Below are 12226 nucleotides of genomic sequence, written 5' to 3'. Positions count from 1 at the left end.
ATACTTAGTAGGAGTGAGTCTGTCGTGTATAGACTTAGTAGGAGGGAGTCTTGAAATGAATTAGTTTCAGGGTGTCTTGTATAGACTTAGTAGGAGTGAGTCTTGTATAGACTTAGTAGAAGTGGGTCTTGTATAGACTTAGTAAGAGTGAGTATTGTATAGACTAAGTAGGAGGGAGTCTTGAAATGAATTAGTCGCAGGGAGTCTTGTATTAACTTAGTAGGAGGATGTCTTGTGTAGATTTAGTTGGAAGCAGTCTTCTATAGACTTAGTGGGTGAGGGGGGTGGGGGGTCTTGTATAGACTTAGTAGGAGTGAGTCACGTATAGACTTAGGAGGAGGGAGTCTTGTATAGACTTAGAAGGAGGGTGTATTGTGTAGATTTAGTAGGAAGCAGTCTTGTATAAACTTAGTAGGAGTGAGTCTTGTATAGACTTAGTAGGAGGGTGTCTTGTGTAGACTTAGTATGAGTGAGTCTTGTATAGATTTAGTTGGAGTGTGTCTTGTATAGACTTAGTAGGAGTGAGTCTTGTATAGACTTAATAGGGGGAACTTTGTATAGACTTAGTAGGAGTGAATCTTGTATAGACTTAGTAGGACGGCGCCTTGCATAGAATTAGTCGCAGGGAGTCTTGAATAGACTTAGTAGGAGAGAGTCTTGTATAGACTTAGTAAGAGTGAGTCTGTCGTGTATAGACTTAGTAGGAGGGAATCTTGAAATGAATTAGTCGCAGGGAGTCTTGTATAGACTTAGTAGGAGAGAGTCTTGTATAGACTTAGTAAGAGTGAGTCTGTCGTGTATAGACTTAGTAGGAGGGAATCTTGAAATGAATTAGTCGCAGGGAGTCTTGTATAGACTTAGTAGGAGGTAACCTTGTATAGACTTAGTAGGACGGAGTCTTGTATAGACTGAGTAGGAGTGAGTCTTGTATAGACTTAGTAGGAGGGAGTTTTGTATAGACTTAGTAGGAGTGTGTCTTGTGTAGCCTTAGTAGGAGGCAGTCTTGAATAGACTTAGTAGGGGGAACTTTGTATAGACTTAGAAGTTAGAACGATCTTTCTTGAACTTTGACCGACCAATGATATGACCAACAGGAAGTCGACATTAGCCAATCATAAAGTAGCTTTCTCGAACTATACCGCACTACTTTAAAACTGGCGACTTCCATTTGATAATTTGACAAAGTTCTCGATTCAATATTTGAAAAATGAACAAAAGAACCTTCAGGAATGTCGTGTACATGGCCGAGACTGTATGGCAGTACAATGATGATATTTACGGAACAAGTCGTACAGCCCGTAACCGTCTAAGAATAACCCCTTTTAGCCTTTTCGAGGTTGCATGATCAGAAAACATTCCGACTATCACTTTCCTGATCTGGAAAGCTATGCTCTGGTTGGTCGGCGTAATGGGATGTCCTAAGATCTTTGTTTAGCGGTAGCGAGAACTAAGATCTGATTTTAATGAGATTGGAAACAAACTTACCTGGGCGTAAAAGAAAGGGAGAACACTCTGTCTCAGCGTATATAAATATATAAAAGTTAGTCTTAAGTAAAGAGATACTTGAGGTTATTTAACAGAATTAAACAACATGGAATTGGTGCCTATGGCAAGGGTAATGAAATCAGTAAATGGGTGTCATAAGTCTTTGTAAAATCATCATTTATCTTGGAATACTTTCATGTGGCTGATTTGGATTTTGAGAAACTTAGAAAGCCTGGCTACGAGATGTCCATCTTAATTGGACATTTGCAGGTCTCAAAATAGATGCGTCAGTTAATGCCACATGGCTGGTAACTTGACACTTGAAAACAGACAGGCATACACATGTAGTCAGAAAATTTATTAAAATCATGCGGAGTCCTCGCGTAGCTACGCAATAGATTTACAAAATTCCCGCGGAGTTTTTGCAGAGCATTGGCGGAAATTTTGCAAAATAAAGTAAAAGGTTTTTGCGTTGTGTTGTACATGCTTATAGACATGTATTGATAAAAAAATGAATTCAATATGTATTGTGAAACCTCATTATGTCCGTACAGGGCGGTCGATTTGTATGGCTTTTTACAACACAATGTCCAGCCAATCAGATAGCTTGATTTTATTACGAGTGATGTTAATATAATATTGAGATGAGACAAACTGAAAAACATGAAACAGTTTGACACCCGTTTCCCAAACAGTGAGTGAGTGAGTGAGTTGGGTTTACTGCCGCTTTTAACAGTATTTCAGTTATATCACGGCGTGTCAGCTTAATTTGGGAGGAAAGCACGAAGTGATGCAGGTCTCAGACGTTTGCCACGTCGGTTAAACCCACGAGCACGGGTATGGTGCTGACAAACATTAAAACATAATCGGGATTCGAACCCACAATCATAGGTTTCTGGCGTGCCCAAGGGACGCAACTCTGCACAGCGAATCGCGGCGCCTTAGACGACTAGGCCACCCGTGCCCCCCATTTCCCAAACAGGATGATACCTGTCTGTAAATGTACTTTGTTCTTTCTTAAAACAGTAAGCTTGTTATATCGACTATCGTGGATGCATTCTCACATGTCATTCTCACATAAAACTGACACGCCGTGATAAAACAGCAATATTGTTCAAAGCGGCGTTAAACCCGACACATTCACTCATTCATGCATGTACATATGTATAGAGTTTGCAGTTGTTAGAGACATGCTTTGGTAGTCTTAATTGGTTAAGCGTCGGCTCGTCATGAAAATCCGAGTTCGATTCCCGATTATCATCATTGATGTCTTCCGCTGTGACGCAGATAGAATATTTCTGAGAACAGCGTAAAGTCCAACTCACTCACTCGACACGATCACTGGATTGTATGGTCCAGATTCGACTATTTACAAACCGCTGAGTGCTGCATTAAACGACAAACGTTCGACACAAGTGAAATGCTAGACTAACATCTAGTCTCTGAAATGAACATATCGTACATAAAAAAACAGATGTTCAGTTATCTTAATAAAAATATAATAAAAAGGAGCCCAGTGACTCTCTTCATTTTCAGATACTGCAGTGATCTAGACTTGCCAAACATTATAGACTTGCATGGGCTGTATTTGATATATATTTGTATCAGGGTCTGTAAGACAGACTAGTGGAATGCGGACATTAGCGCTTACAGTACTGATATAGATTCTCTAAGGCTGTAGCCTAACATCGTTTAAGTGGTATATGAACTGACGTAACGAGAGTTTCATTGTATACTACTCAAAAGAAGTTAAGGATCACTCGATTCTTTCATAATGGTAGTAAAGTTAATCTGTCATGACATGAGAGATTAACTATAGTAATATGAAAGAATCAGGTGATCCTTAACTTCTTTTGAGTAGTATATAAGAAGCATAAAAAGAAAATACTGTTGATGGTATAGCCAGCATGCCGCTATAAACTTGGCATACAGTAAACTACGTTTATAACGAACATACTTATAACGAACTGACGGATATAACGAACTGTTCTTTTAGTTCCGTCCATTCGATGTTTATATGCTTTAAATATGCTTATAAGGAACTACGGTTATAACGAACTAAATTAGTGGTTCGTTTATATTTGGAGTTCGTTATAACCGTAGTTTAGTGTAGTGTGATCTAAAACAATAAGTCACCTTTTCGCATGATATGACACAAAGGCCTACCACATACAGTCAGACTTCATACAAACACAGACACTGAGTGCCTTACAGTCAAATCGGTCTGGAAAGCTTCGTCCCGTTGCAATAAGCGGAACCTCGGGAGAGAGGGCACACCTCTGTGAAGTATCTGCGGAAACCTCGGGAGTCTGGTGCCCGTTATCTGATCATGGATTAATTCGCCATTTGTTGTTCTTCCTCACTTAGAGAAAACAAACGGAACGGAGTTAAATAAATCAAAACCTAACAGCGAACATGTGGCAGGATACGACGCGCGAGGCCGACACGCGAGTAGCATATACCGCGCGATCTTCAGTTCCGCTTTGTTTACTTCGTCACTTGGTTTTGTCAAATCAAATTACCTTTAGCATGGCGTTGTCAATTTCTACTGGGTGGCAAGACGCGTGAAAAGCACATGTTCATTTCGACAATATATGAGTTAAGGAATTTTCTGACATGTGGTGTGTTTATGCGACGAGAGGGTATTATGGGGTTTTTTCAAGCGGAATGTCTATCTGTGCTTGTGTGTGATTAACTAACAGGTCAAAGCCGTGCACGATTTGCTTGGAAACCATCGTTTCACATCATTAACTCTATTTAGTATCTGTAGGCCTTTTCGGACTAAAAACCCACAATAAAGATAATAAACCAGTGCTGTTCCGAACGTGCTAAGTCGAGGGTGAAAAAGCCAGTTGTTCAAACTCTTTTACAGAAGAATATGTTTTTGAAGTATTTCCTCTTGTAAGTTCTGTTTGTCATTCGGCAGCTGCAGTTGCTAGTTACTGCATGTTATACACATAAAATGACGGTTTGAATTTTACAGAAATGTTTTTTTTAACAGAAACGTCTTTGTTTCAACTCTGAGTCATAAAAACATCATGTGAACAGGAGGAAAAAGCGTCCTGTCAATACAGTCAAGAATACAGATATCACGAAGAAGGTTTGAATGTATTAAACATATTGTGCTAATCATGGAATCTTTCTTGTGTTGTTAATGTCACCAAACATGCGAAAAATGTAATACATATACTACTTAAAAGAAGTTTAAGAACACCCGATTTTTTCCCTATGACTGTAGTTAATTTGTCATGGCCGGTGGGTGTTGCAGCACAAAGCCTTCCAACTGGAAGTGTTTTCAGTGATACGTATTTTGTATCTTTTTTTCGATTATCGTATTATTTGTTTACTTTATTTTAATTCGTCCTGATTCTATTGTATTTAGTTTTAATACTTTGAAGACTATCGAATTGCAAGGGAGGGTTGGGTGTTACAAGGAGATATCCATTGTTTGAGGTTTCAGTGAGTGAGTGATTCTGGTTTTATGCCGATTTCAGCAATATACCAGCAATGTCACAGCAAGAGACACCAGAAATGGGCTTCACACATTGTACCCATGTCGGGAATCGAACCCGGGTCTTCGGGTGACGAGCGAACGCTTTAACCACTAGGCTACCTCACCGCCCCGTTTAAGGTTTCAGCCATGATAATGCATACATGTAGAACAGCACATTCAGGCAATCTTTTTGAATCTGTTTGCGTCCGATACAGCCGACCTCCTCCTTGGTGTGATGGATAGAACGTTTGCCCGGATAGCGGATAGTCGGAGATTTGATCTGCGGCCGCATCATACCAAAAGACGTTAAAACATGTTACTTGTTGTTACCCTTCCTGACACTCGGCATAAAAGGATTCAACAAGGACTGGTTCGGCTCGGAGTCCGTATAATGAGTGCGGTCTCCATGTTAAACTGTGGCATAGTATTTCAGTGGCTAGTACTATAGAATCGGCTTCAGTCCGGGCAAGCAGCTACACACACACACACACACACACACACACACACACACACACACACACACACACACACACACACACACACACTATAACGTGCATGCACATCGCTTGTCGTAAGAGGCGACTAACGGGATCGGGTGGTCAGGCTCACTGACTTGGTTGATGCATGTCATCGTATCCCAATTGCGTGGATTGATGCTCATGATATCAATCACTGGATTGTCTGGCTCAGACACGATTATTTACAGACCGTCGTCATATAGATGGAATATTGCTGAGTGCGGCGTTACATCCAGTCATTGACATCTTGAGCATCGATCTACCCAATTGGGATCGATGACATGCGTAAACCAAGCTTGACCACCCAATCCCGTTAGTCGTCTCTTGCGACAAACATGGGTTGCTAAAGACCAATTCCAACCCGAATCTTCACGAGTTTTCGACCCGTATAACAAATTTCTCAAAACTTAACACAACTAAAACTGTCTTCCTCTCAACTTGTGAACCCGTAACGTGTACAAGGCAACTTTTCCGTTCTTTTTACACCATTACAACAAAAACAGTTAAGAATTTATGATTAATCAGTGGTTAATTTTTACATTTTTTTACTAATGAAATATGTCATACCTAATATAACTTCCTGGATCTACCACATATGGACACACAAGTTGGGCGGGGGGGGGGGGGGGGGGGGTGATATAGACAGAGCAACGGGCCTGAAGATGGATAAACCGACAGCTTTACGCGATTAAATATTGCCAGTATGTTTTCCAACAGATAAAACTCTGAGGTCCTTGTAATAAAAATGTCAGGTTCACAGTAAACGAAATCGGAGTTTCATGTATGTTAATTAGTTTGGGTATTTTGAAACAATCTTGAAAAGGATCCGAATTACACAAATTATTCTGTTTCAAGCCTGACTCTGTCAAAAGGAATGTTGTGATTATCATTGTCGCTGAATTAGCCTTGAAGTAAACATATACGTTTCAGCGGATGTGCAAATGTATTTCTTTAATTACAAACTTCCTTGGTAATGTGGCCACCATTGAAGAAACCTGTTGCTTATCGTCTCCCGTTATTTGCGAGTGAGGACCATGTGCTGCCAAGATTGAAACGATCGTCTCCGGCTGCGCTACTAATAACTAAAATATTTCACATTTTCCAATTATACTTATATAATATGTGTGTACGGGGGGAAATGAACACGGTTGAAGTAGAGACCTTGCACGTGGTCAAAACAGCTGCCAAAGAACCCAAGGTCACGTGATCCATGGTTCTCTTTCATCAGTCCCCTGCGACTGTTTATCACACAGAAATGTGGGAATAAATAAAACCCATGCGTAATTATCATATAACAAACTGACAAGACCGGATTTGGGGGAAATAAAGGTTTTGAATCCGATCTATTTTGGACTCTGGGCAAGGCGGATGGGTGGAAGCCGAGAGTGGTGAATGACGGCAAGCATACAGTAGGGAAAAGCGACATTATGTGTATAAACATCTGGCTGATTATCGAGCCCTGATTATCTTTATATGATCTACAAATGTTTCGTCTCATTACAAGTTCCATTATGACGATTTTCAAACATCTGTTTTACGTATTCATCCGCTATCTCCGCCATCATTGTTTATTTTATAGCGCGTGCGCACATCGAGTCGTTTTTCGTCACTCACCAAAGGAGCGACTGGTAAACATGACGGTTCTGAGCTAATATCAAACTTTTCCTCATAATTTACGCTAATATACACAACCGCTCTCCGCCTTTCAGGTGTATCTTGACTGTGATTTATTCCAGCGCGAAGAGAAAAGGACCAGCTCGCTGCTTAATGCCCGTACTATTTTTTATCCGTGCCCGGCGGAGGAAATTTACAATTCCATTCAAACAGCTGGAAAACTATAAATTTGTAATTCGTCCCCTCACAATCTCATTATCCGCAGAATTATACTCCATTCTCCTTTCTTAAGCATTTCTATCTTTGCAAATGCCTTTATTCTCTAGTTTCGCCGGTGTAAAGTTTGCGATAACCGTAAGATTTATTCCCGATCCAATTGCACGCAAAGCACGAGGCTCTCGCTTCGCACGTCGCACGTGCGAGGCAGTCAATCTACTAACTGCTTATCACCCCGCTGCTGACATCTCTCGCTGTTCTATATGACCCCCGGGTTTCGTCGGCTTTGATCTTTGGTGTTCATTAAGGAAAAAGTAAATAAAGAGTAAGGAAATGTGCGTCTAAATGCGCTCGGAGACACGTTTAGAAAGTCACTTTTCCAGGGAAAGCGAAAGTTTGTGATTTCTCTTTGTAATGCTTGAAAATGAATTTGATTTCAGGGCTGATATACTTTGCTCATAACACGATAACATAGAATAATTAAATTAATTCGAATTTTACGTACGTATATTTTGGAAGGGGAGGGCTATATATCCATGTTATTCTTACAGACTTTTTATTCCATAGTTCACACAATATGAAAACGCAAATATCTCTACTTTCCATTGCATTATTATTTAATCTTTTTTCAATTCAGGTGCCGGTATCACCATACGTTGTAACGTTAATATTTCTAAACCGATTCTAAACCGAACGTCGGTACGGATTTATTGCCTAGCGACGCCCTAAATATCCACAACGGATCAAAAGCAATAAAAATGCTTTTTCCAGCAGACAAAACTCTAGTGAATGACCTATCCAGTTGTGTTCGTATCTTATCGCGAATCAGTAACCGAGCACTTTGTAATGTTACAAAATAACGCTTGGATCGTACGCAGTTGAGTGCCTCACGTTGCGCCTGCGTCGTATCGATTTCCGTGTCACGTGACTTTGCGACAGCGATATGGTTGTTGCAAACGAAACTACTTATTACTGCTGGTGAATGGCGATATTAAACTCGGTCGTAAAATGCTTGATTTCACGCAAAGCACACGGCATTGCTTTGTACCCTAGTACCCCTTGGGTTCACGAGTGTGACATAAACAGTGGGGAAACTTAGACTTAACCACAATGATGCTCGTTTAAATATTCAAATCCGTTTTTGAATTGTCTGTTCCGTAATCTTATGAGTATCTGTTGATACATTGCGATAATATGGAGCCCCTATAACTCAACCGTATTATATTTTCAAGTTTGATGGGGTTTTTTAAATGATGTGTCGGTTTAACCTTGTATATGTTTTTTTGCTTGTATTTTGTTGTTATCTATTTTATGCAGCTCATTAGATGTTTATATTTGTTTGTTGTTTTTTGTTGTTGTTGTTGTGTGCGTGGGGAGGGGGATACTCAGCAATATTACAGCTATATGACGGCGGTCTGTAAATAATCGAGTCTGGATCAGACAATCAAGTGATTGACACCATGAGCATCGATACACGCACTTGGAATACGATGACATGCTTCAACCAAGTCAGCGAGCCTGACCAACCGATCCCGTTAGTTGCCTCTTACGACAAGCACACTCGCCTTTTACGGGAAGCATGCCCCAAAATGAAAAGAACGGTGATGTCGTAGATTGAATCAGTGCCGGTAATGTCATTGCTGCCATGAGGGAGATGAATGAAGCCCCATCCACACCCCTAGGCGGGTTCGAATCCCTTGATGGTAACATCAGAGCTTGGAAGCTTAATGTGGCACTACCAATGTGACGCAAGTCGAAGATGTTTGCCTCTGAGCACGGATTTAGTTGGGAGCACGGGTGAACCAGTCGTCTACAGCGCCTCAATTTGCTGTGCAGAGTTGTGTCTCTTGTGCCCCTCAGTAACCTTCGGTTGTGGGTTCGAATCCCGGTTCGCCCTGATTATGTTTCTAAGTTTGTCACCTACCCGTGCTTGTGGGTTTCACCAAAGTGGTAAACGTCTGAGACCCGCATCACTTCGGGCTTTCCGCTCACATTAAGCTAGCACGCCTTGTTACAACTAGAATGCTACACAACTCATTCATTCACTCACATTGTGCATGCAAACTAAAGATCATAATCATGACGAATCTAGGGTTCTGTAAAGGGGATCGTGGCAGGTCCGTGGGACGCAACTTTGCACAAAGACTTACGGCGTCATAGACCGCTGGTCGGCTTTTATCAGTATTCCCGTACCATCATGACGTGTGATCTTCATGTGGGACGAAACCCTGAGGTGATGCAGGTCGTAGATGTTTATTGCGGTGATGAAACCCACGAACATGGGTATGGGGCTGACAAACCATTAGTAAGAACCATGGTTAATATGGGATTCGAACCAGCAATTAGAGAGTCACCACACGTCCAACGGACCGATCTCTCCACAGCTATTTGTGGTCCCTAAGACGGCTGTGCAGACTTGGCATTACACATATACCACTAGCCTATTTGTATATCAGCTTTTGTGTATAAACAAATGCTCTTCTAGTAAAATCAGATGAGTCTGCACGAATGGGAAGTCATTTACTGCTACTACACACATCACCATAACCCCAACCACTACTCCATCCATCACCATAACCCCAACCACTACTTCAGACATCACCATAACCCCAGCCACTACTTCAGACATCACCCTAACCACAACCACCACTTCATACATCACCATAACCCCAATCACTACTTCAGACATCACCATAACCCCAATCACTACTTCAGACATCACCATAACCCCAGCCACTACTTCAGACATCACCCTAACCCCAACCACCACTTCATACATCACCATAACCCCAACCACTACTTCAGACATCACCATAACCCAAACCACTACTTCAGACATCACCATAACCCCAACCACTACTTCAGACATCACCATAGCCCCAACCACTACTTCAGACATCACCATAGCCCCAACCACTATTTCCAACATCACCATAAGCCCAACCATTACTCCATACATCACCATAACCCCAACCACTACTTCAGACATCACCATAACCCCAGCCACTACTTCAGACATCACCATAGCCCCAACCACCACTTCAGAAATCAACATAAACCCAACCACTAATTCAGAAATCACCATAACCCCAACCACTACTTCAGACATCACCATAACCCCAACCACTACTTCAGACATCACCATAGCCCCAACCACTACTTCAGACATCACCATAACCCCAACCACTATTTCCTACATCACCATAACCCCAACCATTACTCCATACATCACCAAAAACCCAACCAATACTTCAAACATCACCATAACCCCAGCCATTACTTCAGACATCACCATAGCCCCAACCACCACTTCAGAAATCACCATAACCCCAACCACTATTTCAGAAATCACCATAACCCCAACCACTACTTCAGACATCACCAGAACCCCAACCACCACTTCAGACATCACCATAACCCCAGCCACTATTTCCAAAATCACCATAACCCCATAACCATTACTCAATACATCACTATACCCCAGCCACTTCTTCAGACATCACTATAACCCAGGCTACTACTCCAGACATCACCCACTACTCCAGACATCACTATAACCCCGGCCACTACTCCAGACATCACCATAACCCAAGCCACTACTTCAGACATCACCATAACCCCGGCCACTACTCCAGACATCACCATTACCCCAACCACCACTCCAGACATCACTATAACCCCAGCCACTACTCTAGACATCACTATAACCCCGGCCACTACTCCAGACTTAACCATAACCCCGGCCACTACTCCATACATCACCAAAACCCCAACCACTACTTCAAACATCACCATAACCCCAGCCATTACTTCAGACATCACCATAGCCCCAACCACCACTTCAGAAATCACCATAACCCCAACCACTATTTCAGAAATCACCATAACCCCAACCACTACTTCAGACATCACCAGAACCCCAACCACCACTTCAGACATCACCATAACCCCAGCCACTATTTCCAACATCACCATAACCCCATAACCATTACTCAATACATCACTATACCCCAGCCACTTCTTCAGACATCACTATAACCCAGGCTACTACTCCAGACATCACCCACTACTCCAGACATCACTATAACCCCGGCCACTACTCCAGACATCACCATAACCCAAGCCACTACTTCAGACATCACCATAACCCCGGCCACTACTCCAGACATCACTATAACCCCGGCCACTACTCCAGACATCACCATTACCCCAACCACCACTCCAGACATCACTATAACCCCAGCCACTACTCCAGACATCACTATAACCCCGGCCACTACTCCAGACTTAACCATAACCCCGGCCACTACTCCAGACATCACCATAATCCCAGCCACTACTCCAGACATCACTATAACCCCAGCCACTACTCGAGACATCACCATAACCCCAACCACTACTTCAGACATCACCATAACCCCACCCGCTACTCCATACATCACCATAACCCCAACCATTACTTCAGACATCACCAAACCCCAACCACCACTTCAGAAATCACCATAACCCCAACCATTACTCTATACATCACCAAAACCCCAACCACTACTTCAGACATCACCATAACCCCACCCGCTACTCCATACATCACCATAACCCCAACCACTACTTCTGACATCACCATAACCCCAACCACTACTTCAGACATCACCATAACCCCAACCACTACTTCAGAAATCACTATAACCCCGCCCGCTTTTCAATACATCACTATACCCCAGCCACTACTCCAGACATCACCATAACCCCACCCGCTACTCCATACATCAACATAACAAACCCCACCCGCTACTCAATACATCACTTTACCCCAGCCACTAATTCAGACATCACTGTACCCCAGCCACTACTTCAGACATCACCATAACCCCAGCCACTACTCCAGACATCACTATAACCC

The 12226-nt window shown here is 42.3% G+C and overlaps 1 protein-coding gene across 1 annotated transcript; it reads left to right on the top strand.

Moving 5' to 3' along the window:
• Nucleotides 1-9523: 9523 nt before the first annotated feature.
• LOC124111219 (salivary glue protein Sgs-3-like) lies at nt 9524-10781 on the top strand. Its single transcript, XM_046470861.2, has 2 exons — nt 9524-9587; nt 9922-10781. The coding sequence occupies exons 1-2, from the start codon at nt 9524-9526 to the stop codon at nt 10779-10781; spliced, it is 924 nt and encodes a 307-aa protein (XP_046326817.2).
• Nucleotides 10782-12226: the final 1445 nt, after the last annotated feature.

Source organism: Haliotis rufescens, unplaced genomic scaffold (assembly GCF_023055435.1).
Source record: "Haliotis rufescens isolate VD_foot unplaced genomic scaffold, xgHalRufe1.0.p SCAF_7, whole genome shotgun sequence".
Taxonomy (NCBI): domain Eukaryota; kingdom Metazoa; phylum Mollusca; class Gastropoda; order Lepetellida; family Haliotidae; genus Haliotis; species Haliotis rufescens.
Note: the sequence above shows the minus strand (reverse complement) of the source record. Positions and strands in the feature narration are given on the sequence as shown.